We start from the raw sequence: 13,882 nt of genomic DNA, 5'->3' as shown, positions 1-13,882 counted from the left end.
GGTTTTCCCAGTTTGGTGTTTTCGGACCTCAACCCCGTCCAACATATTTGGAATGAACTGGCGCCCACTGCCAGCCAGTCTGTAGTGCCCAGCATCGGTGTTGAACCTCACTAATGCTCTTGTGACTAATTGGGGTTAAATCCCAACAACTGCATTCCAAAATCTTATGGAGAGCCGGAAAACCAAAACGCCAGAGACGGTTAGAGCAGCAATCTATGGTTTTGGAAAGATATGCTGAGTAATCTCATGTGATGTTAGGGTATCTACATAATTTTGACTTGGCAACCTAAAAGAGAGCCTGAATTATAAAGTTGGGACTAGACTTGGATGACATTGACATTTACAAGGCAGGGTGGGTTTAACCACATTAAGGGAAATATATCTCATGATGCCCTGCTGCATCCTATTGGATAATTTTCTTTAATTTATCTTTTATATCTTACAATGCTGTAGTAGAGTGCTTTTAAATATTTTTTTTTTACTAGTTTTGTGCTGCAACTAGAGTGGATTCAGAACGTATTGTGACCCCATCACTTATGCATACGTTATTGTGTTGTAGGTTTAATTTGACATGGATCACCCTCACCCCTACCTTTCCTCTCTATCCTCATCAACCACCCCTACTTTCCCTCTCTTACACCTGCCTGTCTTTAAACACCCTCACCCCCACCTTTCCTCTCTACTCTTCCTCCTTTACCCCTCGACCTCAATCACCCTTCCTCTTCCCCTACTTTTCCTCACCCTCACCCCACCCTTCCTCTACTACCCCTACCTTTCATCGACCCCCCCCTCCTTCCTGTCAACCCTTCCTCAATAGCCTCCACCCTTTCCTCTAACCCTACCTTTTCTCAATCACCAAGATTCTACAACGCCCAAACGACTGTTGTAAGATTCTATTTCTTTCTTTCTTTCTTTCTTTCTTTCTTTCTTTCTTTCTTTCTTTCTTTCTTTCTTTCTTTCTTTCTTTCTTTCTTTCTTTCTTTCTTTCTTTCTTTCAAACAGTCATTTAAGAGCTCTAGAATCTTGTAACAGTCAACAGGGGAACTCAACAGGGGAAATTGGAAAAGTAGGAGTTATTGAGGTAACCAACTACGGAGTGCGGGAGCGAGACAGAAGAGGAACTATGTTGTGCGTGCACGTGGACGATATTTTGGGGTTGGAGAGCTGGTCTAGGTGTTAACCCCCAGAGGAAGAAGGGCAGGTGCCACAAGCTGGACAGTGAGTGGGTTGGGCCCTGCAGGATCCTAGAGAGACTGGGCAAAGTTGTGTACAGAGTCCAGCTACCACCAAGAGGCAGGAAAGTTGCACTGCACCGCGATAGACTGGCCCTTTATCGGGGTACGGTCACGCCGGCAGGACCAGCAGATGGGACACGGGGAAACCTGGACACGGCTGCAGAACCCCTTCAAGTGTTCGCCAGTGACCCCAGTGTCTCACCTGGCCCCTCCCAATCTGACCCCTTTTCCTTGGGCCCTGTGTCTCTTTCTTCTCCTCTTATGCCTTCTTTACTTCCTTCTTATCTTCTTTTGATTTCTTTACTTTCTCTCTTTTACTTCAGTCCTTTCTTACCCTCTTTTTACAGTTTTTTTTCTCATAAGAATAGATATTTATACCATTTGTTTTTTTTCCCTCTGCAGTTGTCTCTGCTGGTCTTTCATATTCTTGATAGGCTGGTACACTTTGCCTGTCTGGTTTTAATCTCTGAATAGCACTTTGTAAATCCTGTTTTACAATACACTGCGAGGGTCAACTGACTCAATCTCGGCCGAACGTCTAACTAATTAACACTATGAATGCTATGCTAATATACCAACGTAGAAACCACCTATAACAAAGCCTTGGCAACACGGTGAGCGTGTGCAGTATCTCTCTGGGGTTATCAAGTGGGCACCTCCCTTCACCGGTGTTTCGTCAAGTTCATACCTACGCCACCTTGGGAAGACTCAACAGCAGTCCTGGTGTCCCAGAACTTCTCCCCTCAATACTCACACCCACCATCCCTTTTAAACCTGTTTTATATCTAATCTAGTATCACCTGTGCCGACATACTTTGGCAGCGTTATCTTTGCTCAAAGCCACCAGGTCATACATGCTACACACGACTACCACAACCATTCTTCTTCCACTAACTCCAGAGACTATCCTGCTAGTATGACTTGTGCCTACATACTTTGGCAGCGTTAATACATGCTGAAAGCCACAACATCACACATGCAACACACAATGACCAACACCATCCCTTTTCCGCCAAATCCAAAGACTGCCCTGTTCAGCTGCTTCTGCCAGCTCCCTCACTGCCTGCTGCAGGCTCCATCCACAGATTCCAACCTCCCCCAATAGTGTTGTTGTTGACCACGCTATGAACCCTCGACAACCTACACCTGCTGGACACACCCCTTACGCTCCACCCCCGCCCAGTTACCTCAGCTGCTAGTTCTGAGTATCTTTCCCTTTTCCTCTCATAACCCTCATCAATATTAACTTCCCATGGCACTATCAGCTCAATGAAATACACTATTCGCTGGCTAACTGAACACAATACAATATCTGGCCTCTGGCTGGTACAATTTATTTCTTGTGGAATCTGCTGCTGAGTGAGAAGCTGCGGGTGGTGGGGGTGGACATGTCCACCGTCTCCTGGATCACTGACTACCTGACAGGCAGACCACAGTTTGTCCGTCTGGACAGTGTGCTGTCTGATACGGTGGTCAGTGGTACTGGAGCTCCTCAGGGAACTGTTCTGTCTCCCTTCCTGTTCACCTTCTACACCACAGACTTCCAGTACAACTCAGAGTCCTGCCATCTGCAGAAGTTCTCTGATGACTCTGTAGTGGTCGGTGTATAAGGGACGGACGGGAGGACGAGTACAGGGCAGTAGTGGAGGACTTTGTGGAGTGGACGGGAAGAAATCACCTGCTCCTGAACGTGGCCAAGACGAGATGGTGGTCGACTGAGAGTTCTGGGAGAGGAGGTGGACATGGTGGAGGAGTACAAGTACCTGGTGTCTCCATGACAACAGACTGAACTGGAAGACCAACATCAACGCTGTCTACAAGAAGGTGATGAGTCGACTCTTTTTCTTGAGGAAACTCCGATCCTTCAATGTGTGCAGCGAGATGTTGGAGATGTTCTACCATCTGTTGTGGCCAGTGAACTGTACTTCTAGTAGTCTGCTGGGGGAGCAGCATTGGAGCCGGTGACACAAACAGACTTAACAAACTGGTTAAGAAGGCCGGCTCCATCATCGGCTACAATCTGGACAGTCTGGAAAAGGTGGTGGAGAGGAGGACGCTGATCAAACTATTATCCATATTGGATAATCCTGACCACCCTCTCCACCACCTGCTGCAGGGACAGAGGAGCACTTTCTCCAGAAGACTCCTCCAGCTCCGCTGTCACAAGGACAGATACAGGAGATCATTCCTGCCCACTGCAGTAAGACTGTACAATAACTCACCTCTGGTAAAATCCATCACACAACAATAACACTGTTGTCTGTTATGTTTTTTTTTGGTTGTTTAAATATATACATAAAAAAAATAACTTTGCACTATTGCTTAGTTAGTTTTAATTTAATTATTCTATTTTATTTTTTTAATTTACTGCATTTTTATATTTAATATTTTTTACTGTTATTTAATTTTTTTCCTGTATCTATAAATGCTGCTGTAGCGAAAAAAATTCCCCTTGGGGATTAATAAAGTAACTATCTATCTATCTATCTATCTATCTATCTATCTATCTATCTATCTATCTATCTATCTATCTATCTATCTATCTATCTATCTATCTATCTATCTATCTATCTATCTATCTATCTATCTATCTATCTATCTATCTATCTATCTATCTATCTATCTATCTATCTATCTATCTATCTATCTATCTATCTATCTATCTATCTAACTATCTAACTATCTATCTAACTACCGAATTAAATTTATTTACAGCGCATAGCAGCCTGGTGATCAATAAGAGTAAATACCAGAAAACAGTTGCTCTTTACCCTAAAGGTTGTTTCCATATAAAACACTCAAATTCAGGTGGCAGTCAATTGTCACATGGAGTATAGATTTTCTGTAAATCTATAGCTTACTTTAAATTGCAGATGTAATTTTGGTCATTAAGCTATCCATTCAAAGACCTGCTCATTATCTCGGGATAGTTTCACCTTTGGATGCAAGTAGCTGGCCTTTTCATGGCATCGTTCTGATGGATTTTCGTAACTATAATTTACCAGTTTCTGTCAACAACATCATAAAAGGGACGCTGTTCTTCACCGTGTTGGCTGATGTAAATAAGCTTGTTTACTACATTGTGAGGAACAAAGAAAATCTTTAGCTTTTTCCCGAGCCTATATTTATTTCATTGACTTCTGGTACTGGGACTAATTTGTTAAAAAATATTGCGAGGGAACGAAATAATGTACAGAAAAGATCAACAATGTGAAAAATCAGGTTGCTATTTAATGATGCACCTGAAAAATTAAGGGGTCATGTGTAGGCTTTTTATAGAACAATGATAACAAAAAGAAGCAGAGGTGAGATAGAGGATGAGAAGGCGGAAGAAGGCAGAGTGCAGATTGATGTCGCAGATAAAATCCAACAACCCAAAAACAATTATCCATAGAGGGAAAATTGCTTCTGTTAAGGGTACTTGAATCCGAGCGGACCTTGACTTTGCCCTACCCTCTGCCCTCCAATTCTTATGCATTTCCCAGAGGTTATAATACTCATCCCTCCCCTCCAACAAAAACCCCACAAAGAAGCAATGAAGCATTGCTCCAAGGCATGGAAAAGTGCTCCTGGTGACCTTTTCTGTGTGAGTGGAGAAAGATGAACACATTTATTCCGTTGCCACTATATTATCATCATTAATATGACCTTACGACCAGCCCTTTTTTTCCATTCAGAAAATAAGTTATAAGCTTCCGCCTTTTAATGCATTTTTTTTTTAGATAAGCTCAATTTGAAACATTGCATATAAAAAATGGATGTAGTCTCCAAATCTGAAAAGTGGAGCCAATGCAGAAGTGCCTTAAACTGCAATACCACTGATAGCCACTAGGGTCTGTCTAAAAAAAAAAAAAAAAAAAAAACCGTGTGGCTCCAATATACCCTCCTTAAAAAAGTGCCAACTACTCATGAAATACATATTTCTATATAAGTCAATACACATTTTCAACATGTCATTGTGGTGACATTTGCTAAATTCACTCCTTCTGATCAGTGTTCTGGTGGTTCATACGAAAATAATTCCACCATTGATTAGATATTAGGCACCAAAAAGACGTACGGTCGGGTTTGTGCCTGGTTTGATTGACAGGCCTGGGATGAAGTCAGGTTGCGGTATAGGTGGGCAGGCGTAGTGTCCTCGGGTTCTAACCCAAAGCCACCACTCGCTGCTCCCCATCTCGTCCAAATATGGTTACTTCTGGCTCTAAAGAAACAAGATGGCGACGGCCAAAATGCCAGACTGGAAGCTTAAAATCGGCAGCTCGCAAAACAGGTGGGTGACGTCATGATGGATTGCCACTTGTATAAAACCAAAGTTGTTGACATCATGGTATCACTTGAGAAAGATAAAGGAGATCACTAAAATCATTAGGATCCATTGTCTGGAAAACCATGAATGTCTGTGCAAAATGTCCATTGAAACGGTTGTTGCCATCCCTGGAGCCACACCTTTAACATGTCTCATAAATTCTTCAATGCAACCTACACACAGCAAAGAGATGTATATTGTATAAAAACTAATGAAAAACATTTTGGAAATGTTTGGCTTTATTTTATTTTTTTTACTTACTGCAAGGGGCAAAACTGTACATATGGCTGGGCACAGAAGAAAAAGAACAAAGGCAACAATGACTTCTTGGCATTAAGTGTGAACAATTCCCACACAACATGGATACCTTTGGGATAAGAGAATAACGTCTTTCCATGAGAAAACAAATGTATGATGTCAGTGCGGAGGCTTTTAAACAACAACAAAAAATGGACAGAGTGATTGAAGGTAATTCTTGCTCCTTGAGAGGAGAACAAACACTTCATTACAGTGATGTCACCTAACACCTAACTGTGTGAAGGACTCATTCAAAATGCTCCTGCATATCATGAGATAATGAGATAACACACTGAACACAAAGATGTGTTTGATGCCAGCCAGAACATTTGAGACAGTTTCACTTAGAATGAGTTAGTGAAGAATCACAATGTCAGCGTTTGATGAGGAAAAGTTCAGTAACTACTGACACTAGGTCATATTCGATACATTATGTCATGACAGAGCACAAAATAAGGACAATTCAGTCGTTCTTTTTTCCCCCCTTGGGATAAAAATGTAAACAATATCGAATTTGGTGACCGAAGGACTCAAAATTATTCAGCTGGAATGCAAAATTACAAAGAAACTAGTTCCCTTTGAGTGTGTTTCGCTATCCCTGAGAACCTTATTCATAATGACAGAAACCAAAGTCTTGAATAATAAAACACAAGTTCAGCTACGGATAACAATTTAAATATTCATAGAGGCTGAAACATGGGAGTTAAAAAAACCAAAAAATAAAAAGAAATTGTCACAAAGGTAATGATGATGGTCTTACACTGTGAGAAGTGGAACCGTGTCTGGAGACTTCACTTAGTTGTTAATTACTCCTTGGATGTACCGTGAAGTCACCCGGTTCAAACACGACGGCCGGCATGGGAGAGCGCTGTCTGAGCTAACCAAAGCCCAGCGGATCCGGGCTGAGGCAAAGCTGTCCAGAGTGGAGTCGCTTCGCACTTGACATCCTTGTTGTCATTCAGTTCAGCAGAAAAGTGGCAGAGACACATGGGCACAGAAAACACCCTTTGAACAACAAAAAAAAACCTGAATGCCCAGAGTGTAAAAGCAGAGGTTTGAATTACTCCAGCAATGCATGAATGCCGAAAGGGATTGTGGGATATCGGGTAGAATACATGATTATTTCAGTGGACGGAGATTTTAGACATTTCATGACCGACATGCAATATTTAACCACCACAGTTGAGCATCTCCCTTGCGTGTGTGAATGAGCCCTGCCCTTGTTAAAAAATGAATGAAGCCCTGTCTGAATGGACAACAGAGGAGATACAACAGGTAAAACATCACCACATCTGTCAATGGGATTCATATTTGGAAATGTGTGGAGCATAATATGAACGGCAATGTACAGTAATATTTGGCATTACATGTTCTTGTTTTTCCTTCTTTGACTTGCTCTGGTTTGTGTAGCAAGGAAGCTGCAAGGGCACCAGGCCTCTGATTATCTTCCACCTATCATTATATTTCTGCGATTCCAGATATTTTATCTTTTAATAACTTTAAGGCCACAGTTTTGAGCGAACAAAAAACGTTTCAAGTCCTCTCTAAAAGCAAAAACCAATCATGATAGTGCAGACCTACACAAAATATTGACCATGAGTTCACCTAGTTCACATTTCTACCACTGTAGCACTTCACATTTTACTGTACAAGGGTTTCTTTCTTTTTTAGATATAAGTGTAAATGTGAATATATCTCCCAAATGATCTGTAATAATAACAATATTCTGGATGGCTCTGGAGACGTAAAGGGTCTGTACAAATAAAACAAAAAATATTGAGCCAACAGTTGTTTGTCAAGAATCAGCATATGTCTCCTGTAGAGACGGAGCAAGGTTTATGGGACTGGATTAGGACCCCATGGTGGAGTGATGGACAGTGCGGCCTCCACCTTTAATGAACGACGCCCACCACCAGCCACTACCAACATTGTCAGTCAGTCACACGGACCCCCACAGGGCGAAGAAGGGGTCAGTATTGCATAGATACAGTATAGGGTGTAGCTTTTCACATGTTCAGTCACAGTGATTGGGCAAAACAATTAAAAAATTAAATCTTGTGTTTTTGTCTGTATTTTCTGCCCCTCTTAATATCCATGAAAAAAATACCCATAAGTGTCAGGTGGCTGATCTGACTGTACGTAATCTGTTGGTGTTACTACAAACGGGATCACCACAGTATTAAAAAAATAGCCTTTCGCTGAGGTCATCGAGTCGCCTTCGTCAGTGCTGATGGGGCCCTTGCCAGGCTCAAGGGTCACAGTGCATTGCCCCCCCCCCCCCTCCCTGCACGCCGCCCTCAGAGCTCCTCCTTCCTCTTGACGACCTTTTCCTGGTCACGTCCTCTTAAGCTGCGCATGAAGCCCGTGAAGCCTGCCTCCTGTGAAGACAGGGACACTCACAATCACTACAGCACATTTCACAACTGGAAGCAATTCGTCACTCTTTAAATGTCATTTTCTGATCTGGAGTCCTGTCGTTAAACATCATCTCAGCTCGGTCTGACAGCGCTGAGATAGAGAGAACTAAACACAGAACACAGGTCTGCCTGCATGATGCTCTGCTGCCAATTACATGAGCCAGGCTCTCGACCATCTTATATTTGACCATAAATAATTCAGTTGACAGAATATTTCTGCCCAGTTGTGGCCATCTGTCCACATGAGATCAAGTCTAAGTGTGCTAACGTGCAGTCAAGTTTAACCATCTTTGACTGAACAAAAATGTTGGACATTACTTCTGACAGAGGAAAGAAATTGCAGTAATTGTAGTAAAAACATTTTTTGGGGATGATTTCACACAGACAAGGACACCAACAGTGACAACGCTTCCATACACAAACTAGAAGGGTGCTGATTTGATGTAGTTTCAGGTCCAGCTGAATTTTCACACGAGTCCAAGATGAATCAATTTGTATTTTTGGCTGCCTGGATACATATATACTTTCATTTAATCATGTAAATCAGCATTCAATTATGTGTCATCGTATCTTGTTTTAATAAGTTGTAGCTCAATTTAAGAACACAGAAGACCACAGTAAGTAAAAACAATAAGAGGAGGGAGATATTTTATATATTTGGGGTATAAAGTTGAACTGGTACCAATACTGAAAGTTTGACTTTATTCTCAACATAAAAAAAAGAAAAGAAAAAGAAATTCAAAGAAAATCTTCCTCCTCTCATTTTTATCCTTGTTGTGGTCCTAATATTCCATCGTAAACATGTGTGCACACAGAAGGTTGTAATCTGGAGACGGATATTTACATGCCACAGTAGTCCATTTTATTTCAGAGTAATCCGCGTTTGAAGTTTGTTTGTACAGCAACTTCTACCATCATTGTTGTGCAAAGTTCTTTACATTAGGCATAAAAAGATACGATATAAAAATATAACATTATATGTATAAAAAGTCATTTGTTTGTTCCAGACGTGGTGCAAGATAAGTCATAATATGATGTTTATATGCACAGAGAGTCTCTAAAACGGGGATTATAACGAGGAAGTAAGCCAGGTTTCTCATAGGCTGGTGCTAGATTGGATCAGCCGGAGGGACGTGAAATCTGTGACTTAATTGTTACAGTGTGTGAGGGGTAAGTTTAGGATAAAGGTTAGAGATCACTTGACTGAGTGAAACAACCAATCAAAAGATTGTAGTGTTTACCCAACTTTCTCATAGTGCACCATCAACTTGACCAAGTGATTCTAGTAGCTGATACCTGCTCTACAAAAGACACAATGAACTGTTTCCAATGACTCAAATCTCTTGCAGCATCACACAAATGCCGATACACAGGACTTCCACTGTTATTTATTCCTGTAACCCTGTGCTGACTAACAGTTTCTCACCTCACAATGGGATCAAGAAAGCTTATCTTCAGTACTATCATTTGCAATACATTTTCAGAAACATACTATTTAAAATTCTGAGTGGTATCACAGTCAAATTGAGTTTTTATCTAGATCTAAAATCAAATGAGTGATGAATTATAATTGTGACTGCCAAAGCTGATCTGACTGTTGTGACTGTGTTAATGTCTGCTGCCTGACTGTAATTTAGCACAAACAAAGAGACTCAATATGACCCTACAAATATATATGGAATTTGTTTTTGTGTGGCCAAATTGGTATTTTAATCAGGATTTAAACAACGTGGGGAGCCAACATGTTTCTGCAGCTGCACCACGCTCTTTCATGAGTTCTAGCAAGTTTGTGTATTTACTATGTGTATAATGCATATATTTATCATGACTTCAGCAGAAGTTCAATAAAATTCAGCTTCCTTTCATGTCAAAGTAAAGTGTGTACTTTCAGAGGGCAGTGGGACAAATACTGCAAGGAAATATGAGAGCAGGTGAGATATACCTGAGATATACTATATAGAGGGAGGCTGTAGCTCAGTCGGTAGAGTGGGTTGCACACTAATCAGAAGGTTGGTGGTTCAATCCCCAGCTCCTCCTGTCCACATGCCTAAGTGTCCTTGAGCAAGACACTGAACCCTAAAAATGGCCCCCGATGGTGAACCATCAGTGTGTTGTAAGTCACTTTGGATAAAAGGGTCAGCTAAATGAAATGTAATATACTGTACGTAGTGCCACTTACCCCACGATCTCCGTTGTATTTTTCCACAAACTTGCCATAGTTGTAGTAGCTGAACGTCGGGTAGCCCTCCACACCTTCCTGCTTGCAGAGCTCATGGTTCTGTCCTTTTGTGCAGTCCACAGCAGCGTACGCAATCTGAAAAGGAACAGCACATTCACTTTCAATGTGCTAATATACAAAGTGTAATTCAATGTGCGTCAGATTCACTAAACCTGAGGTGCTTGTGATGCAGCTATAGCAGATTGGATAAGTAGCTCTGTATCTGACATAAATAAATGCGTGAATTATAACACTTCGAACCGGAACTTTTATCTTTAGTAGCACTTAAACAAAAGATTTCCCCAACTCATTGAAATTCACTTTCTGATACAACACAGTTTGCATATAAGCATTCTTCATGTCATGAATTGTTCATGGGTTAAAACTCCCCGGGGTGCCTTCTTTCATCTGAGCAAAAGTTTTTATGTGTTGGAAAAGTTGCAGTCATTATCTTTGATAATAAAAGTGCCGCTGCCCGTGATGAAGTTTAATGTAGGTGCTAATTTACCCTGCCGGTGGATATTAAAGCTGGCAAGATCTGCAACATCTTCGAAAACCTTTTGAAAGCAACTTTATATATGATTTGGCTCACGTTCTTTCATTACATCCTTCCTTTTTATTGTTATTTCATTTTAATAATGATTTTAACTAAGACAAGACAGTTTTATTATATGGGTTTAGTTATTGTTTCTCTCCAGCACTCTGTGTATTTTTCAGGTTAATAAACTTTAATATATTTGTCGATCAATACTATAGAAATGTACACAGCATTACAGGAGAATATAATAAAGAAGTAAAATTGTCATTTAGGTGCTTACATGCATTCAGCTGCGTTGGCGATGAGCAGGCTCAACACATTCAAACCCTTAGTTTCTCTTCCCGGGTTACAAAAATGACTGATGCACTGCTCTCCAGCTAAACCGTTCGGAGTGGGAGGTGGAGATAAAAAAAAATAAGCCGCAAAAATCAGTGCTACATAAAAACAACAAGGGAGATTTATGTTGCGTGGCTGTTGCATCGATTAGTGACAAGCCGTCCCAATGAGGCGTAAATGCCGCCTCACTGATACATGGCTCACTCAGCATGTCCTTTTTGGACAGCTGAAATGTCACCCTCTCTCTCAGGGTGCTGAGCGCTGCACATTGAACTTGTCAACATTAAATAATCGCTCGCCGTCTGTCTGTCTCCTCGAGCTGAATGTGGAAATGACAGACATGCTGCGGAGGGAGAAGAGTGTTTGACACTTTCTCTGCGCATCTTGGCGTGAAGTGACTCAAAAACTTGCTGTTGTAATTACAAATACATGCACCTTGTGTTTTTTTATGCAAATATAAATACTCAAATGATGAGAATCTGCATAAGCACCAACATATTGTTGATGAGTTCTGGCTTCATCTGCATAAACAACACAGACATCTGCAAACATAAGAAGAGGACAGTGAAGAAATAGGGTGTACGTCATAGGAGAAGACAGCTTATAAAAGGATATTCTTCTTCTGTGGTGTATTAATTAGATACCTTAAACTAGGCCTCATTGTGCTCCCAGAACAAGAGGAAGCAGTGTATATTCAGCAAGAAAGAGGTGTTTCTTCTTTGGAAAGGCAAAACAGTCAACACAAATGGGCCAATTATTGGATTCTTTGTGTACCTGGGCAGTTCACTGAAAGAAATTGTTCACAATATAAAAGTCTTTTTATATTTGACCACCTCTAAGTTAGGAGAGTTTAAAATTCACAAAGGACCTGTTCACACCTGGTATTAACATGCATCTCGGATGATCTGGCCACAACTGGTGAGCTCAAAGCACAGGTGTAAAAGCAACTAAAACGATTTTGGACGCATCGAGATGTGATTGCTCAGACCACATTCGGAGGTGGTCTTGGTCACATATTCACGAATGTTTCCCTGACCATACTGAAGAACCAACGACTCAGCTGACGTCCAACGAATGAGCGGAACATATTCGCTCTCGCACTAACGGCTTCATATCAACAGGCAAAACAACAAGAGGGAGACAACTGTTTTGATTTCTACAACTTCTGTAATTGAATAACAGCAAATGTCTACGCAAATGAAAATGACGTACGTGTTTATTTGCATATAGAGTAGGGAAGTGAGATCTTACTACAAACTGTAACTCAAGATGCATGTGGAGTCCCATTTTAATGCCAAGTATGAAGTGGCGTACATAAAACTGTCCACTTGTTATCGAATCACCTAGGGATGCATGTTACTGCCAGGTGTGAACAGGGCCAGAGAGAGTACTTTAAGCTGCAGAGGCAAGGACAAGGACATAATGTAACTATAGGCTCCAAGCAGCTGTTCACCCCTGTGTAATCATTCAAAGTTGCTGTGAATTGACAAGAGAAAATGAAGCCGTGGAGTTGTTGTTCTTCAACGGTCTGCAGCCAATTCTATTATTGATCCATCTTCGAGTGACAGGGAGCCCCCACATCAGGTTATTGATTGGACAGCAACATTTTAGAAGAGTAGCATATTACTAGCTGGCCTGGTTTCAATCTACCAGAGTAACACTGAAGAGCAGAGTGGTAATCAAACTGCACTTAGAACAAGTTCTCCTCACAACAAAGTACCAATGCTTTTAACACTAAACATGGGTGTGTATGAGCTGGTCTGCAAAACAGGTACTAGACGAAATCCAGTAATATTTGAATTGATTAGTTTCTGTTATATCAAAGAGAGGCAACAAGAGGACAGAGAACAGAGAGAAAACAAGACAAAGTTCCTGCAGTAAAAAAAACAAAAAAACATTGCAGCTGGATCACTGCAGCATATCTGGGCATGGTACTACCACCTTTTGATCGATGACACTATTGGTAGATCTGTGTATCACATCACCAGCATGCATATCATAGGCTTTATATATAAGTAGACGTCACCCACAGGTTTCCCGAAGAGCAGTTTTGAAGCTCAGTTGGCAGTGCCCGACTCAGCGTTTTACCCGTATAAGCTGAAAATAGGTAAAAAGGTGGTGCATGGTCGGAAAAGAGGCGGGCCGTACGAAGCCTGGTTGTTAAAACCTGCAGGCAGCGAGGGTGGGTGGCTGTGGCTCAGATGACAGGGTGGCTTGATGGTAAGGTTGGCAGTTCAATTTGTGGTTCCTCCTTTCCACATGTCCTTGGGCAAGACACTGAACCCCAAGTTGCTCCTGATGGCAGACTTTGCATGGCAGCTCTGTGGCCATTGTTGTGTGACCATGTGTGTAGATGGGTGAATGGAAGGCAAAAACTCTAAAGCTCTTTGTAGATCACTATGGCAATAAATCACACCATATAAGTGCAGACTATTTACCATTTAGTGAACTGTCATGGCACCTTCCTGTTACTCAACGTAGCCGTACCATTAACTATGCTTTAACTTTAAGTTTTAAAACAATTTAAACAGG

At 41.3% G+C, this 13,882-nt stretch overlaps 1 protein-coding gene across 1 annotated transcript in view; it reads right to left on the bottom strand.

The window, feature by feature from the left end:
- Positions 1 to 5,728: 5,728 nt before the first annotated feature.
- pdia5 (protein disulfide isomerase family A, member 5) overlaps positions 5,729 to 13,882 on the bottom strand; it is a 66,505-nt gene continuing 58,351 nt past the window's right edge. The window contains exons 16-17 of the mRNA XM_069722679.1: positions 10,438 to 10,572; positions 5,729 to 8,219 (exon numbers count right to left, since the gene is read on the bottom strand). Coding sequence (XP_069578780.1) covers positions 8,139 to 8,219; positions 10,438 to 10,572 — 216 coding nt within the window. The 3' untranslated portion in view covers positions 5,729 to 8,138. The remainder of the gene's footprint in view (positions 8,220 to 10,437; positions 10,573 to 13,882) is intronic.

This window comes from Brachyistius frenatus, unplaced genomic scaffold, assembly GCF_029030835.1.
Source record: "Brachyistius frenatus isolate BFR_SWC_R1_liver_20210118 unplaced genomic scaffold, ASM2903083v1 Contig_300, whole genome shotgun sequence".
Lineage (NCBI taxonomy): Eukaryota > Metazoa > Chordata > Actinopteri > Embiotocidae > Brachyistius > Brachyistius frenatus.
The sequence above is the reverse complement of the archived record's forward strand: the minus strand, read 5'-3'. Positions and strand labels throughout refer to the sequence as shown.